General features: G+C 41.1%; 1 protein-coding gene across 1 annotated transcript in view; it reads right to left on the bottom strand.

The window, feature by feature from the left end:
• The window catches only part of TERT (telomerase reverse transcriptase), a 43,918-nt gene extending 17,200 nt beyond the window's left edge, over positions 1–26,718 (bottom strand). The window contains exons 1-9 of the mRNA XM_087721929.1: positions 26,482–26,718; positions 21,533–23,411; positions 20,395–20,593; positions 19,141–19,330; positions 14,957–15,139; positions 11,712–11,873; positions 7,697–7,792; positions 5,790–5,875; positions 478–591 (exon numbers count right to left, since the gene is read on the bottom strand). Of these exons, the coding sequence (XP_087578055.1) occupies positions 478–591; positions 5,790–5,875; positions 7,697–7,792; positions 11,712–11,873; positions 14,957–15,139; positions 19,141–19,330; positions 20,395–20,593; positions 21,533–23,411; positions 26,482–26,718 (3,146 nt within the window). The remainder of the gene's footprint in view (positions 1–477; positions 592–5,789; positions 5,876–7,696; positions 7,793–11,711; positions 11,874–14,956; positions 15,140–19,140; positions 19,331–20,394; positions 20,594–21,532; positions 23,412–26,481) is intronic.
• Positions 26,719–27,932: the final 1,214 nt, after the last annotated feature.

The raw sequence follows: 27,932 nt of genomic DNA, 5'->3' as shown, positions 1-27,932 counted from the left end.
GTGTTGGTGTGGGACGAGGGGGGGGATCAGAACACATATGGATATTGGAGAGGTGGCAGCAGTGGCATGTGTCATTAACACCACACCTGTGAAATTTAGTGACATCATGCAATTGACACAATATAATTTGCATAAATTTGATTTCACAGTGAAACATGAAACATAGGTTCAGCCTATGTTTCAAGTGGCTAGTTTGCCTTACTGTTTCTCAATTTACATCTGTTGGATTATAATTTGATAGATAAAATTGGAGCAGGGATGGGCTCTGATCTCCAATATGCTAGGCAGACATGCGCGGGGCAGGAGGGGGGGAATAATGCTGGGTAACCCCTCCATCTCCTTAATTGGAACAGTTTATGCTGGGCTTTATGTTATCTAAGTAATGAATGATTCTTAACTTTTATAAAGATTCTAGCACAAGAGAGTTTGGCCCTTTGGGAATGGCTAATATGTCAAAACAGCGGAATAACACCTTACCCATCCTCTTGCACATTGCACAGTAACTTATTCTCCATGTCTCCATAGCAGAGGTTGCAAAGCAGATTTGATAAAATAGATCCCTGGGGAATTCCACAGCGCTGCACATAATACCTGAGAAATGCCAAGAGCCGAAAATCCACTGTCATTAAGAACTCAAATCTGGTAGCAAAACAAAGTTAGTTGTAATAAGGCTGATTGTTTCACTGCAATAAGGAAGTATTTTCTGACGGGGAAATTGTGTATCATCTGAGAAACATATGACGTTGACAATGGTTTCCCTGTAAATGGGAGGTAAATGGGAATTTAGCTGGAATCTTTGTGCAGGAGGAGAAAATAGGCTTTTCTATTAGCACTATATTGTCCCAAATTCTGTTGTACAGCAAAACTCAGAATTCTGAACCAGCGTATTGATTCATCTGCTCAACATCCTCTCAATTGTCTCCCCCCATCTTGCAATAAAGATTCACACTGGTATCTCATGGGCTTCTCCCTAACTTCTTCCTCTCTTTAACTTGAACTACACATGCAGTAGCCATGAAATAGAATATTTCTGACATAGCTGAATAGACACCTAACTATATTTTTCAGTTTGTGGATCATGAAAATATTGTTAAAATCTTCTCCTGCAGAAGAACACAATGCATTCAAAACACTGGTGGTTTAAACAACAGTGACCATCTAATATTAGGCAAAGTTTTCAGGAAAGAGAGAGGGGGTGGCGGAGGAAATGGAAGAAAAGACCTTAAAAGATATTTTCAGAAGACTTTGCCTGCATAGATGTTTCCAAGTTTTCCAAGGAAAAAATATCATGCACTGCTTAACTGCCTTCTCAAAGATGATATTTCATACAGTTCAATAAATTGCATATGCTGGAAGTCCTTTTTTAGGAACGCCTTTGAGACACTACATGGGAGCTGCATAAAGAGAGAGAGCAGGGCATGGATAGAAGAACAGGTATAATTGACCTTAGCACGTCAAGAAGAAAATGTAGATAAGCCCGTGGTATGGTTTCTTCTTTCACATTTGTAAGTTGATTTCCCAATCCAGCGTCTGCCACCATTTGAATAAGCGGATTCATCCCCAGACCCAGTGCTTAAATGCTCCTCTCTGTCCAGAGTTTACCTAAGTTCATTCCTGTCCTCTAATCTCTCCTATCTCATCTCCTAAATGCTCTACGTTTGCTCTCTACTATATCCTAACCTAGAGATAAATTGGTTTCTCTTCCATCAACTCTTTAAAATAACAACAACAACAACAACAAAAACAACTGAATGAAATTTTACAAAAGGGCCAAATTGATGAATGGTTGACAACTGGAAAAACATACTTGATTCAGAAAGATGCAACTAAAGGAACAACACCTGAAAACTACAGACCAATAACATGCTTGCCAACAACCTTCAAATTACTCACAGGCATTATTGCAGATAACATGATGGATTATTTGGAAACAAACAACATCTTGCCAGTAGAGCAAAAAGGCAATAAAAGAAGGAGCAGGGGCACAAAAGATCAGCTCCTGATTGATAAAGTGATATTAGAAAATTGTAAGAACAGAAAAACGAACTTGAATATGGTCTGGATTGATTACAAAAAGGCATTTGACTCACTGCCACATAGTTGGATCATAAAATGCTTAGAAACAACTGGCATTAGCAAAAATATTACATCCTTTACTGAAAAGGCGATGAAACAATGGAGAACTGAGTTGGCAATAGGGAATGAGAGCTACGGAATGGTTAATATCAAGCGAGGAATTTTCCGGGGTGATTCACTTTCACCTCTTCTCTTCATCACCGCAATGATCCCACTATCGGTAATCTTAAAAAAAATGAAATTAGGCTACCAAACAGCCAAAGAAGCTGAAAAAATTTCGCATTTACTATATATGGATGATTTGAAACTCTATGGAAAGTCAGAAATAGAAATCCAATCATTGACAAACACAGTCCGAGTATTCAACACCGATATTTCAATGCAGTTTGGCATTGAAAAATGCGCCACTGTATCCATAAAAAGGGGCAAAATCACTGCATGTGAGGGAATTGAAATGCCCAATGGCCAATTAATTAAATGCAAAGAAAATGAAGCCTACAAATACTTAGGCATTCTGCAGTTGGATAACATCAAGCATGGAGAAGTAAAAACTATTGTCAGGCGAGAGTACACCAACAGAGTTAGGAAAATTTTGAAATCTAAATTGAATGGTGGAAATACAATCAAGGCCATAAATACCTGGGCAATACCAGTTATAAGATACACAGCTGGTATAGTTAACTGGACACAAGCTGATTTGGACCTTTTGGACCGAAAAACCAGGAAACTAATGACAATGCACTACAGTTTACATCCATGTGGTGATACTGATAGACTATATCTGCCCCGAAAATCAGGTGGCAGAGGATTATTACAAGTGAAGCAAGCAGTTGAAGAAGAAAAACATGCACTGGCTGATTATTTAAAAGAAAGTCAAGAACATCTATTAATCGAAGTAAAGAACAAAAATCTACTGAAGGCCCAACAGACGAAACAAGAATACAGAAAAGATGTGATAAAATCAAGAATGGAGAGTTGGCAGAACAAAGCACTGCATGGCCAATTTCTGGAAAAAATAAAAGATAAAGTGGACAGTGAACAAACTTGGTTATGGTTAACAACAGATACATTAAAGAAAGAAACAGAGTCACTAATCCTGGCTGTGCAAGAACAAGCTATCCGCACAAATGCCATTAAGGCCAAAATCGAAAAACCCTCTGATGATGCCAAATGCAGACTTTGCAAAGAAGCTGATGAAACTGTTGATCACATACTCAGCTGCTGTAAAAAAATCGCGCAGACTGATTATAAATTGCGGCACAATTCAGTAGCACAAATGATCCATTGGAATTTGTGCAAAAATTATAATATTAAAACAGCAACAAACTGGTGGGAACATCAGCCTGAAAAAGTCACTGAAAATCAGATGGTCAAGATCTTGTGGGATTTTCGCATACAAACCGACAAAATACTGGCGCATAATACACCAGACATCACACTGGTTGAGAAAAATAAGGTCACAATCATAGACATCGCAATACCAGGTGATAGCAGGGTCGCCGAGAAGGAACATGAAAAAATCGCAAGATACCAGGACTTAAAAATCGAAATTCAACGACTATGGCACAAACCAGCAGTGGTAATTCCAGTGGTAATTGGCACACTGGGTGCTATTCCAAAAGCACTGGAATTATATTTAAAACAGTTAAAAATTGACAAAATCACCATCAGTCAAATGCAAAAAGCCGCACTGCTTGGATCTGCACGCATATTACGAAAATATGTTACGACATCCTAGGCCCCTGGGTGGGGCCCGACTAGTAACCAATGCCAAATCCGGCGAAACAACTGGCCGCTGTGATACAATTGTGTAATAATAATAATAATAATAATAATAATAATAATAATAATAATAATAATAATAATAATAATAATAATAATAATAGAATGAATACATAAATGGGTGACATTTCATGAGCTATCTGAATGAATTCAGGCTGTCTGGCTAAGCACAGAGTGCTCGGAGGTCAGAATCAGTTTAAATCCTGGCAGATGTTCTGGCTTCTACCCTCAAGGGGGTTAAGAAGGATCTTTAGAAGAAAGGATTATTTGAAAATTGCACAGCAATGACTGTAGCTGAAATGAATTGCAAATGAAAGGACTTGGGGAAAACAGAAACGAAATGAAGAGCAAAACAACAAAAAGCTTGTGTGTCACCAAGAGAAATAATCATTGCCGCTTTACACACCCCATCAAAAGTGGCAAGAATAGTAACTGCTAAAGAAAAAAAAAAAACACCACCAAGCAACAACAGGCTAAAAAGTTCTGTTAATCTCCAAAAACGAAGACACCAAAGCCTTTAGGTCTGTGTTTGAACTTCACAACCCACTGAGAGTTTTGCAGCCTTTGGCAAAAGCTTGGTTCCCTCAAGTGTACAATGGGAATGAAATAATTAACATATCTGACAAGAGACAGACAGGTCAAGAAGATAAATGTTGCCAATTCCGTAACCCAACAAATGCGCGCACGACAAAAAGCGTGCTGACAAAACTGCGGCGCTAATAGCAATAGCAGTAGACTTATATACCGCTTCATAGGGCTTTCAGCCCTCTCTAAGCGGTTTACAGAGAGTCAGCATATTGCCCCCAACAATCTGGGTCCTCATTTTACCCACCTCGGAAGGATGGAAGGCTGAGTCAACCCTAAGCCGGTGAGATTTGAACCGCTGAACTGCTGATCTAGCAGTAGCCTGCAGTGCTGCATTTAACCACTGCGCCACCTTGGCTAAAACCGTGACGTCATCAACGCGCCGACAACAGCGCGGCGACAGAAGCGCGATTTAAGTTAAGGTAAGGGTTAGGTTTAGAACTCGCAGTTTTGCCACCACGGTTTAGTCTGGCGTGCTTTTGTCGGTCGCCCCTGTCGGTGAATCGCCAATTCAGCTTCTGAATACAGCCTAGTGAACAAATCCAAGGTTCCTTAAGGTCAATAAATCCCCTAACCTAGGGGGATTGTAGATTCCTTGGTTTAGAAAATAGTGAATTAGGGCCGTAGAATTTGCCACCCACTTTAACCATTTTAAAAAGTGCAGGCACAAATTCATGGCAAATCAATTGCTCCTCTCCAAGATGATTATATAATATTTCTTGTAATAAAGGCAACAGAACTTTCAGTAATAATTGCTGGGCGGGGGGGGGGGGGGAGGATATTCAGATGCTCAGCCTGTGGCTCTCAGGGGCCACCTAGTGGGCCATTACGGAAAAGAGTTAAAGGATTTAGAGTCCTGGTTCACCAACAAAAGCGCGCCCGACAAAACCGCAGAGACAAAAGCGCGAGTTAGAAATTGCGCTGAAGAATGAACACCGAAAACAGCGCGCTCTAAACCTAACCCTAAAGGTAATCCTAAACGTAACCCGAAACCTAACCCTGAACCTAACCCTTACCCTAAACCTAACCCTGAACCTAACCCTTACCCTAAACCTAATCCTGAACCTAACCCTAAACCTAAGCCTAACCCTTACCCTAACTCTTAACTTAACTGGTTCACCGACCTTACATTAACCGTAATGGCGCTACTGCCGGCGCTACTGCCGGCGCGCCTTTGTGGGCGCGCTATCAACATCGCAGTTTTATCGCCATAGTTTTGTCGGCGCATTGTTGTCGGGCGCGCTTTTTTTCGGGTCACAAGAGTCCTTACCCTGCCCCAATTAAAACCCAATCAAAATCAAGTTGCCAGGTGAAACGTTCTTATAAAGTTTAGAATAAACATGTACCTGTCCTCAATCTTCAGGATATTATTATGGATCAACTGCAAGAAAAACTCACGGAGGCTAGAACTGTTTTCCTTCATATAAACGCTCTGCAGTGGCAAAAGGAAAAGCAAATATTAAAAACAGGCAAACTAGCCTACTTTCTTAGGAAGGAAGGGGGAAAGGAATGTAATTGCAAAATCATCTTCTGTTGTGATAACAAGAAGCAAAGAAAATTAGGCAAAACAACCCATACACATCCATGTAACCCAGGATCATGATATTTTACCCAACTATAGTTTTCAGCATGGATTATTTGCAATGTGCATGGTTTGATTTGATTTGATTTGATTTTATTGACATTTGTAGGCCGCCCTTTTCCCTGAGGGGACTCAGGGCGGCTCACATAAAATCAGGGAAGGGGAAATGCAGACAATAACAAAGACACATATAATAAAAACAGTAAACAACATGCATTCATCATTCGGGAGGGGCAACTATCTTCATCCCCAGGCCTGACGGGCTAGCCAGTTCTTCAAGGCTGTGCGGAAGGCCTGGACGGTGGTGAGGGTACGAATCTCCACGGGGAGTTCGTTCCAAAGGGTCGGGGCTACTACTGAGAAGGCCCTCCTCCTAGTAGTTGCCAGCCGACACTGGCTGGCCGATGGAATACGGAGGAGGCCCAATCTGTGTGATCTAATTGGTCGCAGGGAGGTAATTGGCAGAAGGCGGTCTCTCAAGTATCCAGATCCACTACCATGCAGGGCTTTATGGGTGACTAACAGCACCTTGAAGTGCATCCGGAAATCGACAGGTAGCCAGCGCAGCTCGCGGAGGATAGGTGTAATGTGGGTGAACCGCGGTGCACCCACAATCACTCGCGCGGCTGCGTTCTGTACCAGCTGAAGACGCTGGATGCTCTTCAAGGGCAGCCCCATGTAGAGCACATTGCAGTATTCCAGCCTAGAGGTCACAAGGGCCCGAGTGACTGTTGTGAGTGCCTCCCGATTCAGGTAGGGTCGCTTGACTTTGGTCAGTTTGGTCGCATGGCCAAACTTCTAAGAACCTCTTGTATATTTAAAGCTCCATTACTCTATGTGGTGGTACTACATGAAAGAAAAAAACTTGTTCAAAAATTAAAAATACTTATAATGATACTCAATATAATAAAATAAGATTATCCATCAAAATGATGCTGTATGTTACTACCATCTAGTGGCAATAAGTGGCAATAACATCTAATCAGCTATACTCAAAGGTAAATTCTAATAAACATATTTTAATAATGATAAACATACACTGTCAATTGAAAAGGAGTTGATAGAAAACTTGAATGGGGCCCATTTGAGACTATGTAAATATGCAGTTCAAAAGGTATACATTTTAACATATGGTTTCTTATAAATCCCCTTTGACATAACTTGGACATCTTGATACCCATTAAGATATATTGAAGCATTAAAGCAAGACAGAAATCAGGAGGAAAAAAATGAACTCTGAGCCAGGTTTAGCAACAGCAATAGCAGTTAGACTTATATACCGCTTCATAGGGCTTTCAGCCCTCTCTAAGCGGTTTACAGAGTCAGCATATTGCCCCCAACAATCCGGGTCCTCATTTTACCCACCTCGGAAGGATGGAAGGCTGAGTCAACCTTGAGCCGGTGAGATTTGAACAGCCGAACTGCAGAACTGCAGTCAGCTGAAGTAGCCTGCAGTGCTGCATTTAACCACTGCGCCACCTCGGCTCTCTCTCTCTTGTAACTGTTTACATTTTAAGATCCAGTGAGAGCCATCTTTCAGACTTGCAAACCAAGTCTTCTCAGGACCAGAGTGTTTAGATTGAAATGCAGCTCTCTGAAAGCTTGCCGAAAAACAAGCAGATGTTTGTAAATTCTTCTTTTCAGAAATATAAATTCCAGCTGTTAAATTACCTGTTCAACCATTATAGCATTTCTCAGCGAAGTGCTCTGTTGAAGATGAGATACAAACTGTTTCATTCCATATATAAACTCATTGTCAAGTGAGACCTGTAAAAACATTCAAATTAAGTTATTTTAACTTCAGAAAAGACTATAACATATAAGGTAAAATAGGAAAGGCTAAGACATCTGAGTAAAAAATTACCAATAATTTTCAGACATAGAAATTAAAATTCAAAAGACTTCTCTGATAATGCCCAGGATTAAAAACCTAACTGGGGTGAAAAGGGACTGGCCATTTAGATTATATCAAACAGAATGAAAAAAAGCTCTTTAAAAGTTAAAACCTAACTAAAAAAGTATAATGAACACCATTGGATTGGATGAGAATCATTTTTGGCCTGTTAATTTATGTATAGTGACTTATATAAAGTATAAGTTCAATGAAGTTATTATAACATTAAAGAACATTAATAGTTTGGAGCCGAGGTGGCGCAGTGGTTAGAGTGCAGTACTGCAGGCCACTTCAGCTGACTGCTATCTGCAGTTCGGCGGTTCAAATCTCACCGGCTCAAGGTTGACTCAGCCTTCCATCCTTCCGAGGTAGGTAAAAATGAGGACCCAGACTGTGGGGGCGATATGCTGACTCTGTAAACCGCTTAGAGAGGGCTGAAAGCCCTATGAAGCGGTATATAAGTCTAACTGCTATTGTTATTGCTATTCATAAAATGGCTATACTGTTTTATAGCCCATAAAATAGCTGTGCTCTCCCAGAGATTGCACTGTATACTTTTACTTGTTTAATTGTTTTAATGTTTATAATTTGTATGGCTATTGGGGGGGGGGGTTGTTTTAACTGTAAACTGCCGAGTTATGAATGTATAAATTGAAATATATAAAATAAATAAATGAGCAAACAAATAAACAAAACAAAAGCCATTCTGTATGAATGCCATGATAGAAATTACATTTATTTTCAAATATCAAATTAAAAAGGGAAAAAATAGATTAAAATGTTGAATCATTGCAAAAATCTTATTTAACACCCAAGAATCCAGGAATCAATTATTTAGCCTAATTGATGCTGCTACTTGTAGAAATTAAGATATAGGATACATCAATTCTGGTGGCAAAAAACTATTTAAGCCCTAGAAGCAAACATAACTTCATATATAAATATGAGCATATATACATATTCATGGGGGAACCTCACCAATATTCTTTTTTTAGCACTGTTTCATTTTTCTTCAAGCTGAACATTTGCAGAAAGTAGTAGCATAAAAGATACACAGAAAAACAAGCTCAAAACTTGAGAGAGAATTTTTATAAGGTGTTTTATAGATGGCATTTAGATCCCAAAAAGTTAGCTTGTATGTATCTGAATTTATAATCCAAATATTGGAGATGTGATTGTGTTGACGCTAGGTATTATCATGTATGATGGATTTGTAAAAAAAAAAGTTAAAGCATTCTGGGAAAAAATATGGTGGATTATTCAAAATATTTTTAAAAAGAGGATAAAGTTTACTCCTCAGTTGTTCTTGTTAGGTATAATTACAGATTGTATAGTTATAGAGAATACTAATTTGATTCTGAACTTAATACCGACAGCAAGACTGTTGGTGGCGCAGTACTGGAAGAAGGAAGAATTGCCTACTATTCAAGAATGGACGTTAAAAGTAACAAACTTAGCAGAGATGGCCAAAATTTCAGCATATTTGAAAAACTATTCAGATGAGAAATACAAGTTGGAATGGAGAAGATGGATTGACTACATTCAAAATAAATATTGGAGTAAGAAATTTCAATTAGCTTATGAATGAACAAGGAATGTTATAATTTATTTAAATTTAGTTTAATAAAAGGGGAGTTAAAGTACAAGAGGAGGTAGGATGCTATATTTAAGTTAGCTTATGTCAGTGTATGATTGTTAAATGTTTATACCCTGTATTTTGCTCTGGGAAGTTGGGGGGAAGGAGGGTTGGAGTGGGGGCAGGGTTGGGGTGGAGGGAGGGGAGGGGAAATATTTGTAAAACTTATTAAAACTTTTCAATTAAAAAAAAGATACACAGAAAAAGAAAGCTAATGTTTACTGTAAGAACCACGCAGAAAAGATGTTGCTTCAGTTATATTGGGCTGATAGAAGAAGGAATAATTTTATTAAAAGTCTCTTCCTAAGCAGCATTGCTTGTCAAATTGGACCAGAGAGCAAGAGATGTACAAAAAGGATCAAGTGAAAACTTCTTCACAAATTGTCTCAGTGAATGTCATGATGCTTTTCTGGGACATCCATCAAAAGATCCCCTTTCTATGCTGGCTTTATTCAAGATCAAAAAGCTACGGCAGCTCTTATCTTCTGCAAAAGTTTAACATGAAAGAAAATCCACTTCTTTCTTCTGCAGAGCAAAAAGAAAGGGCATTTGGTTTTTTGTCAGTATTTGCAAAAGCCTGTTGCAAATAAGGAAAATCACTGCAAAGGCTACAGTGATAGTTGTGACCAAAATGGCCAGGCAAAAATCCATGTAAAACTCCAAGGGTAATTATCTTCTTGTGATTTATCTAGTACAAATGTACAGATTCTGTAAGGATCACAGATAGTACTAGTAATGTCTCGAGCGCCACCTTCGAGATCTCAGGTAAACAGAGCCATCTTTATTTTTTTTAAAGGTTTTTATTAACAAACATGTAAAATACACACACACACACAAATTAGACGTACACCACATTTATACAATACGGACAGGAACTTCCTGTTCTTTATAATAGCAATCATCAATCGATGCCTCTCACCTTATATTATTTCCCCTTCTATTGTATTTCATTTGGATTTCTTAACCCTCTTATTTTACTCATAACTATTGTTTTTTGAGTTTTATTATATTCCTTCCTTGATTTTTGTTTCTTTCCTCCATCCCTATACCATTTATCCCCTAGCTGGTTGAATTCTGATTCTTCTTTTCCCTGGATTTCCTTAGTTAGTTTGTCCATTTTGGCACAGTCCATAACCTTTCTTATTATTTCATCTTCGCTTGGGATTAATTTGTTTTTCCATTTCTGGGCAAAGGCAATCCTTGCCGCCGTAATTATATGTAGTATTAAATCCTGAGAGCCATCTTTATCTCATCAGGAAAGCCTAATTCTTTGTGGAACTTAGTTTTCAGTTCCCTAGGAAAATTCCAGCTTGATGAAGAGTGAAATCCTTTTAATCCCGTTAGCTGTTTAAGAGGTCAGAAACCCAAAAGGAAAATGGACTATTATTAAGATTGCCAAAGAAAAGCCCCAGAATTTCATTTCCCACAATTCTGATCAAACACTAATCGACAGAGGCATAGAAATACCTTTTCTTCATGACCCTGCAGTTGAGCTACAGGAAAATGTGAGCGATGTTGAAAACCTCAGAGAGAGTATCCAAATACACATAGAGCACGGGTTTCAAATGCAAAACCCGCAGGCCGGATCCAGCCCGCAGGGTGCTTAGCAATAACAGTAGCAATAGCAGTTAGACTTTTATACCGCTTCATAGGGCTTTCAGCCCTCTCTAAGTGGTTTATAGAGTCAGCATATCGCCCCCACAGTCTGGGTCCTCATTTCACCCACCTCGTAAGGATGGAAGGCTGAGTCAACCCTGAGCCGGTGAGATTAGAACCACTGAACTGCAGATAATAGTCAGCTGAAGTAGCCTGCAGTACTGCACCCTAACCACTGCGCCACCTCGGCTCTTAGATCTGGCCCACCCTGGAAACAGTGAAGGACTGGCCCGCGGTGCCTCTGCCACTGAAAACGGAGGTCGGGAGGCTGCGATGGCCTCCTGCAACCCTCTACCAGTGAAAATTAAGTCGGGAGGGTTGACACAAATGACGTTGAGCTGGCCACGCCCACCCAGGCCACACCCACCCAGCCCCCAAGGTTAAATGCAACCCTGATGCGGCCCTCAATGACATAGTTTGAGTTGCACTATCTGACCTAGTACATTTAAAGAATGATTACTTTTTAAAGTAATAATGGGGAACCGTCGTGTCTCTCTTACATGTCTTCTGTAATGTTTTTTTATACATCCATTTCTAGTCCTCATGATTGCTGCATAGCGTCGTATGCTGTAAATGGTGTTCCTGCCGGGTGCCAGAGCCTGTAAAATCACTTCCACCAGTTTATCATGGGGAAGAGTGTCGTAAGCTCCTGTGACATCAGCCTGGAAAAGAAAGGGAGGCAAATTGATTAAATTTCAAAAGTCACTCAAAAATAAATGTGACAATAGAAGAGCATTCACTCACAAAAAGTTGATAAAATTGTGCAATTGTCACGTTTTTCAAATAACATCAGTGTGCATAGTGGCCAAACACAATTCTCTATTTAAAAAAAAAGGAAAGTAACTAAGGCAAAATTTCATTTTATTTATCCAATTTCTTTTTTTCCCCAAAGGTTTTACTTCTTTTAAAACACAAATATTTCATCATTCGTCAATCATTAAAACATCGAAGTACAATTTTTTTGTATGCCCCTCCCTCCCTTCACCCCCCCTACCCCCCTCCTCCCCCCCGACTTCCCAGAACCCGTACACGGTATGGATTTTTAACAAACACAGCCTAAAATCTATTGAGAAAAAAGAAATAAAGAAATTAATGACATTCTACATTGACCTTAGCTTCTCCTTGCTGAGCTAACTTTAAACAATTTAAATCATTTCTGATCTTAAGCATAGGCTAACTATTTATCCAATTTCTATAGTACCACAATTCAACCAAGTGGTTCTGGACAGTTTTGGTTTGGTTATATGTAATTATGCTCACTTTCAGTAAAGGATGGAGATTAACCTTCCCTCCAAAAAACCCTTCATTGATGTTTTTTGTTTTCAGAAAGGCTGAACAAAGTTAAGAGCAAAGTACAGGAAGAGAAACTATATGCCCTTATTGTTACTGACCTCTGATTCCAACAAAAAACTATTTGTCTATTTATCTGCTTATAAATGACCTGACTTTGAGAATCGGTGGTGGGTTCCATATCCCGTTGCATCCAATACGGTTGCAATGGGGCCCGGCGTCCTCCACATGAATGTGGGTGGCGCGTCCAGCGACGCCTCCACGACGCTCCAGCTGCTTGATGGAGTGTCGCGCAGGTGCTGTACGCGCCGTGCGCGGAAGCACCAAAGAGTTTAAAGACAGGTAAGGAGCGCGGGCAGGCCCTCCGGAGCCCCATACTGGAATGGTACCCGGTGTTCCGGGCAGGCTACGGTACGCCTGTACCGGGGCATACCGCTTGCAACCCACCACTGGAGAGAATGTTAAGAATTTCAAGCATTCTGTGTGGAATTTGTACAAAACATGTATTTACTAGATGACGTGAAGTGCAGGGCAAATTTTACACAGTAGGACCTTTTCCTTTTTCTGGAATCCTGAAGAACCATTAAAACTAGATGCAAATTATCAAGTAAAGAACAAGAATATAGTCTGCAAAATAGAAATTGAATAACACAATTTTTGTGAACTGGGGAGATTGAATTTTCCCGTGGCACAACAAAACCGCGAAGCCCTTATCCGCAGAGACATAAGCGCGTCGCTAAAGCCGCGACGTCATCATCGCGCATCATCACCGCCGCGACAACAGCGCGGCAACAGAAGGGCGCTTTAAAACGGCGCCGCGGCAGAAAGCCGATTTCCATTAAGGTAAGGGTTAGGATTAGGTTTAGGGTTTGTTTTAGGTTAGGTTTAGGTTACTGAGTGCTTGGGAATGCGCGGATTTGCCCTCCGTGATTATGTCATCGCGGTAGGGTCGCGTTTTTCCTTAGCGCTTTGAACAGCGCGAATTAGTCTTCGCGCTTATGTCTCCGCAGATAAGGGCTTCGTGGATTTGTGGTGGAACCGAATTTTCCTTAGGGATGAAGAGGGAACGTGTTTGATTTCATTGCTATCTGGGTGAAAATCCACGCGTTCCCGAGAATGCTCTTAATTCTACACTCCTGCGTATGTCTAAGGCAGGGTTGTCAAACTCGCGGTGCCACATGACTTTCCTCCCTTCGCTAAACCGGGCATGAGGGTGGCCAATGTGTGATGCATCTGGCCTGCAGGCCACGGGTTTGGCAGCCCTAGTCTAAGGTCATCAAGACAATTTTCCATCAACAGGTCTCGATATGTTTGAAAAGTATAGATGTTAGTGGGGAACTATTATTAGAGCCCATGTGGACGTGGATCCTTTGAGGAATCAACATATTTGGCAGGATGAGAATTAGTTTCCAATTATCCATATGTATGACGTTGGAATGTTTATTTAATTTGTATGCCGCCCCACTCCCGAGGGACTCGGGGCGGCTAACAACCAAACAACTTTGTCTGTGTTTTGTCTTATTTGTATCCCCTCCCCCCTCGGGGGGAGGGGATACAAATAAGACAAAACACAGACAAAGTAAAAACAACAGCAGTCACAACATTTCAAGTGGGGCTGGAAATTCTTCAGCCCCAGGCTTGCCGGAACAACCATGTCTTCATGGCTTTGCGGAAAGCCTGGAGGATGGTGAGGGTCCGGATCTCCATGGGAAGATCGTTCCAGAGGGCCGGAGCAGCCACAGAGAAGGCCCTCCCCCGGGGATTTGCCAGTCGGCACTGGCTGGCGGATGGAATTCGGAGGCGGCCTAATCTGTGGGATCTGATCGGTCGTAGGGAGGTAATTGGCAGGAGGCGGTCTCTCAAGTACCCAGGCCCGATACCATGTAGGGCTTTAAAAGTAACGACTTTTAAGTTCAACATGTTGTCTTTATCCACAGAATGTTAGCTGCCAATCTTTTGTCCAACTGTAGCACTGTTGATGCAGCCTTGTTGTTCTTTGTTCTTGTTCTTCTTTCTAAGCTTCCTGGTTTGTCTGGACTATGATCTGCAATTGTTCCATTATCTCCTATGTTGAGTCACTTCAGATAAGCAGCTCTAGAGCTATTTGTCATGAAGTCTCAAGGACTTGGGAAGGAAGTTCTTTTTCACCTGTTTTTTTGACCACCGTAACGGATGAACTTGATCAATTCCATTGCTCTAGTGCAGTGTTTCTCAACCTTGGCCACTTGAAGATGTCTGGACTTCAACTCCCAGAATTCCCCAGCCAGCGAATGCTGGCTGGGGAATTCTGGGAGTTGAAGTCCGGACATCTTCAAGTAGCCAAGGTTGAGAAACACTGCACTAGTGAATAAAGGCTTCCAAGAAACGAGACTGCATCCTTAAAAAATGCTGAATTTTATCAAAAAGGAGGCCCATTCACCAAGTGAACGACAGCTTCTATTTTTCCGAAACATACCTTCACAAAGTAGAATTTAGGCATTTCAGCGTACGAGCCCAAAACCTTCGAAACGAACTTCTTCCACATTGTGTAAATGTCATCTTTCCCAAACACAGTTGAGCCAAGTAAAGCAGGGTTCTCCAGTCGTTCATAATTAAGAACACTAAATAAATTCTTAAGCTGCATATTGAAATGTCGAGCCTAAAAAAAGAAAAGAAAGAAAAACAATTAATTTCAGCAATGTTAAGTGCTTCTTTCATGGCCAAAAACATGAGCGCATAAATTATTCAATGTTAGAAAAGAAGGAAAGAGGCTTCAAGAAGCTTTCTTAACGAGTTGTTAGAAAGGGCTTAGGAGGAAAGAAAAAAAAATAGTTACAAGCATGTAATTAAGGAGAAAATGTGATGGGTGCATTGTGCAAGTACATGAAGAAGCTGAGGTCTGTGTGAGAGAGAAACCACCTCGATAACAAGAAATCACTCTTAACTAATACAACATTGAACTTACGTTTCAAAGTTTAAAAGGGAGATTTATTTTTCAGGGACATTCATTAAAATCTCCTGCATGAAGGGGTATATACTGATGGTATTTGGATAATGCTCTACCGAACCAGCAGCACCTGGTTAAGCTTGTTTTAGGATGGAAGCTGAGAAGGGAAGGTCCAGTTAGTATCTGGATAAATATCCTCCATGGAATAACCAAATCTGCAGGTCAAATTAGAAAATTAAAAATAAAAATCTCTCAAGGAAGCAAAAAGAGGGCGCCAAAATTATATGAGAGATACCACAAATAAGAAGGTGCAAAGATTTCTTTGCATGGATTTGTTCAAAAAGATGTTTGGAGAATTGGACGCACACATGGCAGCAGATATAAGACTGTTATTGGAGAGATACAGGTTGATAGATGGAAGAATATAATTCAAAGTTAGCTAAACTTAGTTAAATCCATTGGTCATAGGTATAGTTAAATAAAAATTGATAATGATAGTAATGTATACAATGTTGAGTTGTTATGATAAGTAATAATTGGATATGAGAAGGGAAGGTTAGAAATATTATTGGACTATCTATAAAGATTATTAATAACAATAATAAATATCATAAAAAACTATATACAGTAAAATTTTAACTAATAGGGGGAAAATGCTATGATATAGGATATAGTTAAATAAAGAAAGGATAATGATAATAAATTATATATATGGAGGATTAGAAAACTTTGGTATTAAATATTATGGATGTTTAGCTGAAACAGGATATGAGGATTTAATGTTAATGGAGGATTTTATAAATAAGTAAATGAAATGCCAGCATGTGGTTATGGATTGAATCTTGGTACATTTAAGGATGAAGGATGTTTAAATAACTGTAGTCAAATAAAAGTGGAGGTATGATGATGTTAATATAGTAAATATTTGAGTTAAGATATTTGAATTAATATGAATTATGTTTGATGACGGTGGAAGAGATGCACAAAAGTTTTTTGTAACCAGCTGATATACTTTTTACAATATATGTTTGTCTTGGAAATAAATAAATAAATAAATAATTTATTTTTTTAAAAAAATCTCTCAGAAAGGGTTGGTGGCAACCTACTTCTGTATTTGGAGGTGGGGGAGAGAAAAAAAGAAGAACAATTATAGATGTATCATTAAATCACCAGGGGTTGATCTTGATCTAGAAAAAACTAATCTTTTATTGAAAGATTATACAGGAATTTAGAAGGGCCGGGGTAAGTGGGTGGGGTTTATTAAATAACTCTTAAGGAATGGCTTGCTGGAAAAATTAGACTGTCCAGGGATTGAAAGAAACCTCAAAGACAAAATCATCAAAACAACGTCATCTTGATTTTGCTTAGTATAAAATTGGAGAGTAAGAAACTTGGACTGATTTTCCAAGATTTTATTATAATACCTCAAACCAATCAAGTAAAATTTCTATAACATTAAAATGGGAAACTTTGAAAGCTGAGAATAAGGAAGAGGTTTATAGAACCAAACAATTAATTCATGAGCTGGACTGAAATGTATGGATCTATGCTGTAATAGACAGATTGACAACAAAATGTACTGAACTATTATCCTTACTAACCCACTAGCACTAGGCTATGAAAGTATCGTATCTTATTAGGAAATTAAGGGAAGGAAAGTGAGATCGCCAAGCTTTTATCTGACATTTTTGTCAGTTTTCCTGTATGTTGCTTGGTTGATTGGCATAATAGAAAAAAATCCGACAAACAGCACATTCATGATTAAGAGGAATCTGAGGAACATAAGCAGGAAGTCTTTAAGCTAAATTCTGCTGATAAGAGACAAATCTAAACATAAAATATTCAGATTTTTGTGCAAAAATTGAGAATGTGAATACATTTAACCCTGCTTTATTAGAACAACATGGTAAAGCATCACCTGTCTTTTCTATATCTTTGGAATGTGGACACTGCTCAGGGTCTGAGGATTAGCAAGGGGGGGGGGATACCCTAAAGACCACCACAACCTTATGACAGAGTTAAAGAGTTATGACAAAATTGACATGCTTCCTCTGAACGTGATGCCTCTTATTCAGAACCCATTGAGAAGGCTAAGATGAGGTTCTGCTAGGTTATCTGAGATTCAGTGGTGGGTTGCTAATCCCGTTCCAACCGGTTCGGTTGGAACGGGGCCGGCGGCGTCCTCGTGCACGCGCGCAGTTCACACATGCGTCTTAGCGCCTGCGCGATGCTCCAGCTGCTCGCGGAGACTCGCACAGGCGCTGTATGTGCCATCCAGCTGCTCGCGGAGAATCGCGCAGGCGCTGTATGTGCCATGCGCCTGCGTGGAAGCGCAGAAGCCTTCAAAGACCGGTAAGGAGCGCGGGCGGGCGGGCAGGCCCTTCGCCGTTCCCGGAAGTTACTTACTTCCGGGTTCGCCGACCAACTGGTTCGCGGGGACCGCCGCGAACCAGTTGAAACCCACCCCTGCTGAGATTGCTTTGAATCTGTGGACACCAAAGCAGCAGAAGTAACGAATAACATTCAAAGTTATCCTGGTAGAAAAACACTGGGCTGAAATTAAAGAAAAAAGTTATTCAACAAAAGAAAATATTAAATTCAGGATTTAAGCAAAACTATAAAGACTAAATGCAAAAAGAAACACAGACTGTGCTTGATCATAAGCCGAATGGAAATCAGCATCCTGAGGATTCTGCTACAAAATAATAATAAAAAAACGCAATTGTAAGCTGTATTAATATGATACTTATAAGAAAGTAATAGTTTAGATCAGTGGTCTCCAACCTTGGCAACTTTAAGACCTGTGGACTTCAACTCCCAGAGTTCCTCAGCCAGCTGGCTGTGGAACTCTGGGAGTTGAAGTCCACAAGTCTTAAAGTTGCCAAGGTTGGAGACCACTGGTTTAGATCATTTCATAAAAATGAGATCCTAACAGGAAGTACTTAATTCTGAATAATATATTTTGAAGATTCAAATATCTGGCTGCCCCGGAAGAATGTTCGAAAACTACAGTTGGTCCAGAACGCAGCCGCGAGAGCGATATGGAGTGTATCTAGATACACCCATATTACACCTATCCTCCACGAGCTGCACTGGCTTCCTATTGGTCTCCAGACACGCTTCAAGGTGCTAGTCGTTACTTTTAAAGCCCTTCATGGTTTAGGATCTGGCTACCTGAGAGATCTCCTGCCACTTACATCCCAACGACCAACAAGATCGCACAGGTTGGGCCTCCTCCGGGTGCAGTCAGCCGGACAATGCCAGCTGGCGACTCCCCGGGGGAGGGCCTTCTCTGTTGCTGCGCCGGCCCTGTGGAACAATCTACCCGTAGAGATCCGGACCCTTACTACTCTCCCGGCCTTCCGTAAAGCCGTCAAGGCATGGCTGTTCTGGCAGGCCTGGGGCTGTTGATTGATATCCAGCCCCGCTTAGATGGAATGGGTGACATGAATTTTAATACTGTATTTTTATTTTTTATTTTTTATTTAATCTCTATTTTTTAAAATTCAATGTTTCTTGTCTGTTGTGAGCCGCCCAGAGTCCCTGTGGGAGTGGGCGGCATACAAATTCTAATAAACCTGAAACTTGAAACTGGAACAGATTTAGAGAAGAGAAACGGCAACAATCAAAGTGTACAAATACATATCTCCCCCCACCAAAAAATACACGAACTTGGTTGATGTAATGTTCAATTAACTCAATAAATTAAGGACCTTTTTGTCTCTGTTGTTTTTGCAAAGCGTTTCTGCTCCGACCACATCATGTAGCTTGACCACAGGCCTCAACCCATTTGGTTTCGGGATGAATCGGAGTTTTGATGCCATGGGGACACACTTTCTGTACTGCAAATGTTCAATATCTTCCTTTAACAACGGATGAAGCTGCACTTTGGCCAAATGGCTCCTAAAATGGAAGTTGGCAGTTCTTTAAAATGTACACACAGCAGGCTGTCATTTACTCGTAAGATTTAGTGGCCACTCAACTTCAAAACACTTCTAGGTGGTTTACACTAAAAATAGGATACAATAGAATTCTATCCTTAAACAACATCTAAATTTCCTGTTTATTTTAAGGTATAATATTCTAACTACTGCACCGTCATCCGATAAAACGTTCCAGAAAGGGGCACCATCTGGCCAATCTCCTCTTGGTTTAAAATACAGGCAGTCTCCGGCCTGGTTAATACATGGATCAGTAAGGCTTAACTGGAAAGGGAAAATAATGCAGGAGGAAATGGCAGAATGTTGCCAAGGAAACTAAGTGGTAGCCCTTTGACGGGGTGCATCCCGAAACAACTCACAAGTATTTTCCGGAACACTCCCTCTGATCCGAGGCTCCGCCGCCACCTGGTGGCCAACCAGTCTCTCCTCACTCTACTCGGAGTTGGCACCCTGTCCAGGGTCCTCCACCTCTTCCAGGGCTGACTCATAAGACCCCTCGCCGTCGGAGTCTGTCGGCAGCTCCAACGGCTCCTGCCAGGCCACAACCGTGGCACGACAAAACCGCGCTCGTCAAAATAGCGGTGATAAAACCGCGTCGCTAAAGCCGCGACGTCATCACCGTGCGTCATCACCGCGGCGACAGGGCGCTTTAAAACAACGTGGCGGCAGAAAGTCGATTTAAATTAAGGTAAGGGTTAGGATTAGGTTTAGGTTTAGGTTTAGGTTTAGGGTTAGGTTAGGCTGATTGCTTCGGAAGGCGTGGATTTGCCCTCCGCCCTTATGTCAGTGCGGTAAGGTCGCATTTGCTTTAGCGATTCGGACGGCGCGGATTAGCACTCGCGCTTATGTCTCCGCGGATAAGGGCTTCGCGGTATTGTGGTGGAACCGGCCACAACAGCCACCCTTCACAAGATAGATGGCCTGACCTGGTGACCTAGATTAGGTCTGTAGGGCAGAATCCCCCACCCTTAGCGTAAAGGGAATAGCTTACTTTGCACTTTTGAACTTCTGATTTCCTAATAATACCTGATTCCAAAGCTCTGTAGTTTGCTCCAAACAGCCTTTCGGAAGAAAAAAAGTGAATTTTTTTGAAATGCTGTCTCTGTGATATAGAAGAAAGATCGGAGGAGCTCTGAAACATAACAGTCCATCAGCCAGTACAGGAATTTAGACATCAGCTGTTCTCGGAAACGATGCTCGGAGGCAGGAACAGAATGGGCGTTCTCTACAAGGAGAATCCAGATTTAGTGACAGTGAAGAAGATTTCTGTTCTTGCAAGAAGCATCTATTCAAGTTATCTTCACAACCAAGATAAAGGTTAAAGGTTAAGTTAAAGATATGACAGATAAAATGATGCAGACCATTAAGTAATAACTGTGAAATGTCTAATGCAAATGTTTTTACAGTGTAATAATGCTGAATTATAAATCAAAGATGTAATTGTATGTGCACTTCTCTCCAATGCATGCACTGAATCTTAATAATAGGAACATCAACTTCTTCTGCCAAAGAGGTCAGACTCTGAAAAAAAAACCCTGCCTTTTCAAACAAGCAGGCAGTCTAATAAAATGCCTCTTATTTACAAAACCAATTTACATGTATAATTAAGAATGTAAAAATTACATTTGAAGACATTTTCAAAAATAAAAGTACAATCCCGTGGATACCTGTCAGCGTTCCAAGTATCATGTAGATTTAAATCAGAGTCCAAGGCAAAACGATCCTTAAAGTTCCAATTTAATAAAGCAGACATCTTAGCACATTGCTGTGGAATCCCAATTCTGGGAATTACATCAGAATCCCACCCAGTTTAAAGTTCATGATCTTGTCCCCATAACCCACAAATCCATCACATGGTCCAATCTTCTTCTTCCACGCTGGCGTCTCCACCCAGCTGCTTCCGGTCAGGTGTAAAAGTCCGGAGACAAAAGATGACCTTGGTCTTCTAGAAAAGAATGACAACAATACATTCCACAATCCTACTCTTGTCTATTCCCCCCTCCCATCGACTATACTAATGAAACAGCATAATGAAATAAGAGAAAGTGTGGCAGGCCAAAATTCTAAAAAGGAATATAATTGCAGGCCTGACAATGTATAATTAAGAATGTAAAAATTACATTTGAAGACATTTTCAAAAATAAAAGTAATGTCCCGCGGATACCTTTGGTGAGACGAAGCCAAGCACAATCATTGACCCTCATTTTCCACGTCAATTCCTCCAAAGAAAACAGGGAAAATTTTCCCAAGGAGATAAACTTCTTCACGTTTCTGTAAAAGCGGCGCTTGTTGTGATTCGAACCCCAAAGCGCGGGAGGCACCACTCTCTCTAAGCATCCCCTCACGAAAGTATATACTTGCCAGTGACTGCTGTACTGCTTCAGCAACGCTATGAAATCAGAACTGGAGGAGGAGTCTCGGAAGGCCTGCTCCTTATCTTTTTTTTCAAATAATTCAGTTATTTCAGGCCTTCTGCTTGAAGCACCAGTTTCTGCCGATGGGTTCGAGGCCCCTGACCTGCTCGTGATGCAACCTTCTACTGGATTATCCTGCTGCTTCTTTGATGAAAGTTGCTCTACTTGGTGGCCATTTTGTTGGAAACTCTGCTCTCTTAGACTTGTTATATCTGTTTCAGAAACTGAAATGGGACAATTCCTTTTTAATATAGCTTGATAAGGACACTTTGCATGGTTCCGTAAGAGTTCTTGGAAGACACTTCTCATCTGCCAGTAGCGTTTCGGAAGCCTCTTCTTTTTCTTGGGGGCTGTTTGAACGCTAGAACTTCCAGGCTGCTTCAGAATCTTATTGCTGAAGAACACTTGTTCTACTAAGCCTCGTCCTCCTGCTGGATGGCCCTTCAAGTGATTTAATACAAACGACTTAGGTAAACTCTCTTTCAAACGCTGGTAGGAATATAAGAGAGAATATCTCTCAATACGCACTGCGGGAATGCTATTGCAAGACTTCCCGATGGGTTTAGATGAGCAGATTCCAAGATTTCTTTCTGGCAAAACCGTTTTTGCAAGCGCCCGTCGCGCAGAACGAATATCAGAGGTTCTAGTTACCAGCTTTGGCAGGTTAGCATTGCATGTTGGTTGCAGATTAGATCCACAAAATGGTTTACTTATACCACCTTTCTTTTCACACACTAAAGCATCTGGATTGTCATTAATTGAACTAGGTACCCCAGATATTTGTACTCCGCCATTCCGAGGAGCAGAGTTCGTAAGAGTTAAACCTTTTGAACACGACTGTATACATACCCTAGAAGCCTCAGGTTTACCACTATCTAAAATCAACCGATTTTGGTTTTTTCTAGAATCCGAGTTTCTTGTTTTTTCCCCGACGTTGCTCTCCTTTATCATGATTTTTATTTTCTTGGCATTAATATCACACTGGCCTGTCCATTTTCTTTTTAAACCCTGTGTTCTTAATGATGGGCTAAGAGAGGACTTTTGTTGATTTTCTATGTGTTCAATGGTTCTCATAATTGGCCTTTTCTTTGTGGTGTTTTGGCCAGAAACACTTTGAGCTACTGAAGACCACCGATTGTTGTGTTGTTGTGTTTCGTTCCATTTCTGCCTTTCAGAATTCCATTTCTGCCACTTCGTTTTTCTGGGATACCACCTACAAGACCGAAATCTTTTACGAAAATAAGTTGTCAGGATACACGGAGAAGGCCCGTGAAGCCTCTGTCTAAGAAACTTTGGAGGCTGTGTTACATTTCTTGAAGCAAGTTCATAGACGGGCTCTCCACAAATTTGGTAACAGCAGTTAGGAGGCACAAGGAGGAAGAGAGCACAATTCTCTAATATATACATCATGATGTCATCCCCAACTCTGTTTAGAATGATCTCCCAGCACACACTCTTTCGAATGGTTTCTGTTGAATGATTAAACATGTAGCTACCAATATTTGGCATACAGGGCAACTGGCGTTTATTTTCATCCAATACGGAATAGCCAAATGTCAACACATTTTTCTTCTTCTTTTGACAAATTCTCTGAATGATCCGCGTGAGGAAATCATCCTGACAGGAAACCTGCAAAATAGCAAAAGATGCTTGCTAGCAACATTTTGAATAAACCGCAAATGGCATTTAATTAGAACTGAACAGAAATGCAAGGGGAAAAAGATCTTACTTTATTAAACATACCAGTGGATAGGCGATATGTTGAATACACATGTCAGCTTCTGCTTTGCTATCGCTTCAGCTGCCATGAAACGGGGAGGGTGGGCATGGTATTTGGGAGGGCTTACTAATTGTGCTGGTGGAAGTTTCTGGACTGATTGGACTACGCATGCGTGGGTGTTTCCCGCCAGCTCTAACGGCATCGACATTCCATCTTCGTGATGCCTTTTGAAGTTATCTTGCACCTGACATTTGGAAGACTTATGATTGGACTGGGTCTATGATGCCAAGGGGTGGGGAATGGGCTATTCTATATATCAACTGTTTTCGCGCCTAATTAACCAGACTTCGCTATGCATTGCCTTTAACCATTTTTAATTAGTAAAAGTACATTTGATTTCTACGCATGGAGTCTCATGGTCATTCTTTCCTAATTAACTAATGGAGAGGAACTGACAACACACATATAATGGAAAAAAAATATTTCCACCAAATATCTAAATGAAAATGCAAACTTGAGCATTTCTAATGCCGGCATATACACACTTTCTTCACTTAAAGCAGGAAGCAATCTCTCAGTCAGATGTTAGCTACAGAGCTGGATGCTGGCATGGCAATCTTGAATTCTACAAGCATACCTTTTAGTTTTGGTACTTCTGCTAGCAAATAAAAATGGGCAAGAGCTCCTTAAAGCATTTTTAATCATAACTGTATATAGAGTTTAGTGTAAAAAAGTGAGAAAAGTAGCTCATTTATACGTATCAAAATGTAGGATTAAAATACCTGCACAGATTTTCTGTAATTTCTGGAAGAAATTACAGAAAAAGTAAGTGAGTAAATTGACATTTGAAATTAGAGAGCAAGAGGATGAACAATTTTATAAGATATGGGATTTGTTCTATCGGTGGCTAAGGGGAAAAAAAAACTTTGGAAATGAAAAATGATATACTTATGCCTTAATTGAAGAAAGTAAGTGATGATATAATTATGCTGTGAAATAATCTAATAATGACACAATGAAGTATTAATATAAGGTCTGGGGATATAATGTATAAGGTTAAGAACTTATTATAATGATATGTCGCTGCTGATAAAGCAATTCTAATAGGGGAACAAATGAAAACGGGTATATATAGGCAGCGATGCTTTGTTGAACAATGAAGGAATAAGATCTCTGTTTGAAGGTATGAAATGCAAGGTTAACAATAAATAGAAGTATACTCTCTGGGGGAAAATAATGCTAATGTTAACTAAATATATATTGTATATATTGTAGAATGAAAATAAGGCCTTTGGTTGTATTAGATGAAATATTTGAGACGGTAAATATTATTTGAAGATGCAGAGGTTAAAACAACAGAAAGCCCATATTAAACTAATGGAAAAAAAGGGTAACCTCAAGCGATTATCTCCCTCCTGAAAGACTTTGAACCTCACAGGAATATCCAAAGATGTTCTATTCAAGAAACTAAGAAAGATTAGGCATTACAGAGGCTCCCAATCACCAACTTTCCTGAAAGAAAAAAGGGAAATGCCACTGGTGCGCATTGACAAAAGGAACTAAGGGAGGATTTGGGGTGAAAGAAAGAAACTAAGAAATAGGCATGATCCTGAAATAAGACCAAGTAGAAAACCAGACATTAATCAAGGAACTACCAAGGAGAAAGCCACACACACACCCCAATCACACTGGCAGAGAAAGCCATTGTATATAAACAGAGAACAAACCTCCCACTAGAACAGATATGGTTATATAGTTGGGTAAAGAAGCATCTGCAAGCAAATAACCAAACTCAGAGGTCTCTGCATTTCCTCCCTGAGCTACATAAATTCTCCAACTCACCAGATTTTTTTTTCTTTCTTTCCAGGAAACGTCTGCTTTCATTAGGTTGCCGTGCACACTACACCACAAACACACTCTTAGCTCCCCCAAGCCCACCATTTTCATCTGTTGAAAGAAATGTCCTTCTGGGTTCAGCTCCAAGTGGGGAAGAAGACACTGGAGACATGGAGGCTGCTTGGAAAGATGGTTTATTGGTGGACAGGACCACATGGCTTGAGCCCTGAACAGAAAAGGTGATCACATGCTTCAATGTTGATGGAGAAGAAGAGAAGGGCTGAGGAAGGGGCTTGCTAGGCTTTTTATACCCTGTTCAGTCCCACCTCTCTGTTTCCTGTCCCTGTGTAAGAAATGCATTCTGACTGGTTGTCAGACTCCCATGGTGCCATGCAGGGGGCTACTCTCTAGGCTGTGATGAGTTCTCAGTTGCCTTGTGGTCAGTTGAGTATATTATCATGCCTTTCTGTAGCTGCTGGTGAAGTCTTTATTATGTAAAGTGGGCTAGCTTGGCCATCTTAATAGCCCATTAGCTGGGGGTGGGCAGAAAGCTATAGGCAACTATTGTCTTTTAAAACATGTTTCTTTTCACATCCAGAGAAATATTCTGCCTTTTCAATATTTCCTAGGATATTTCATTTTTCTGGGAGAGGGCTGGATGATAACTTCCTACACATCTTTAGCAATTTTAAGTCAACTTTAGAGCTGTAATTTTTAAACCACCATATATAACTCCATTGTTTAAAAACCGTGATGTTACCCAGTCTTGAGTAATGAAAGGGGCGCAGGGAAAGAAGCTCAGAGAGAGCACCAAGGACCCCCCCTCATTTTCAACCCCGAGCTACAAATATTCTCCTTTATTGGTTTACACAGAAGAACAAAGTTGGAAGCAGGGCAGCCTACAATAGGCGGGAGGAAGCCCACTTCAAGCAGCGGGGAGGAATTGGAAGAGAAAACTGCACAGTAAAACCATAACGCGCGTTATTTCTCCAGGGAAGCGCTTTCTGCATTTTTACGCAGACAAAACTTGGCTGGCCCCGGGAACACAACGGGGTTACCATACCCTAAAACGGGCTTCCTGGGGAGAGGGGCGGCGGGGCAGAAAGCAACCCGGGTCCAATGCAAAAAACCTGCTCAACTTACCTGCTGGGCGCTGAAATGGGCAGGGAGGGCTTTGCACGCAGCCAGCCGCCCCACCAGGCACTGGTCGACCAGGCTACGGTAGCAGCCGGGATCTCCGTCCTGCACGAGGGGCTGCGTTGGGTCCTTTGCAAGAGTCCGCCTCTGCAAGCGCCGCACAAAGGCTTCCAGCGGCAGCACTTCCGCGTAAAAGCTGCGCAGGAGCTCCTGCACGGGTCTCCATCGCCGAGGTTGCTCCATGCAAGCGCCGCAAGAAGAGATGCACCGGGGGGGAGAGCCGGCAGGGTTTCCCGGGATCCTCTGAAACCCGCCTCCCTGATTGGCTCTTCGAGGAACCAGAAGCCACGCCCTTTAAGGCAGCCCGGGAAAACTTTCCACCGAGTTATCTGTATTTTGGGTGCAACCATTTCTTTCTCTATCGCAGGGGGGTGGGGGGATGTACATTCTGAATCCCAACATTTGAGAGTTCCTGCAATGTGCTATGTAAGACTACAGAAAACCTACAACAGATAGGAATATAGCAGTGGGGGGTTTCAAAAATTTTCAGAGCTTCTTCTGTAGGTGTGGCCTGCTTTGTGGGAGTGGCTTGGGGACCATGTGACTGGGTAGGAGTGGCTTGCCAGCCATGTAACTGAGTGGGCATGGCCAACTTGTAAAATATGGTGAAACTCACTTAATAACGCTCATGCTTAGCAACCAAAATGTTGGCTCAGAAACTCTGGCATTTGAAGCACGCAAGTCTTAAAGCTGTCAAGTTACAAGACCCTTGCATTCCTAACCGGAAAAAATACACCAGGGGTGTTCAAACTTGACAGCTTTAAGACTTGTGGACTTCAACTCCCAGAATTCCTCCTCCAGTCATGTTGGCTCAGGAACTCTGGCATTGAAGTGTGCAAGTCTTAAAGCTGTCAAGTTACAAGACCCTTGCACCCCTAGCCCTTTAGAATAAAAACCCCAGGGGTGTTCAAACTTGACAGCTTTAAGACTTGTGGACTTCAACTCCCAGAATTCCTCCTCCAGTCATGTTGGCTCAGGAACTCTGGCATTGAAGTGTGCAAGTCTTAAAGCTGTCAAGTTACAAGACCCTTGCACCCCTAGCCCTTTAGAATAAAAACCCCAGGGGTGTTCAAACTTGACAGCTTTAAGACTTGTGGACTTCAACTCCCAGAATTCCTCCTCCAGTCATGTTGGCTCAGGAACTCTGGCATTTGAAGCACGTAAGTCTTAAAGCTGTCAAGTTACAAGACCCTCGCACCCCTAACCCTTTAGAAAAAAAATAACCCAGGGGTGTTCAAACCTGACAGCTTTAAGACTTGTGGACTTCAACTCCCAGAATTCCTCCTCTTGCTCTTCATCTTGATGATATGCAGATGGGAGGGGGGAGGGAGCTGGAACCGGTTCTAAACGGCAATCTAGATTTGTGGAACCTCTTCTATAGAAGAGGTTAGAACTGG

Source organism: Thamnophis sirtalis, unplaced genomic scaffold (assembly GCF_051295495.1).
Source record: "Thamnophis sirtalis isolate CommonGarterSnake01/CBP01778 unplaced genomic scaffold, rThaSir2_p1.2 scaffold_8, whole genome shotgun sequence".
Taxonomy (NCBI): Eukaryota; Metazoa; Chordata; class Lepidosauria; order Squamata; family Natricidae; genus Thamnophis; species Thamnophis sirtalis.
The sequence above is the reverse complement of the archived record's forward strand: the minus strand, read 5'-3'. Positions and strand labels throughout refer to the sequence as shown.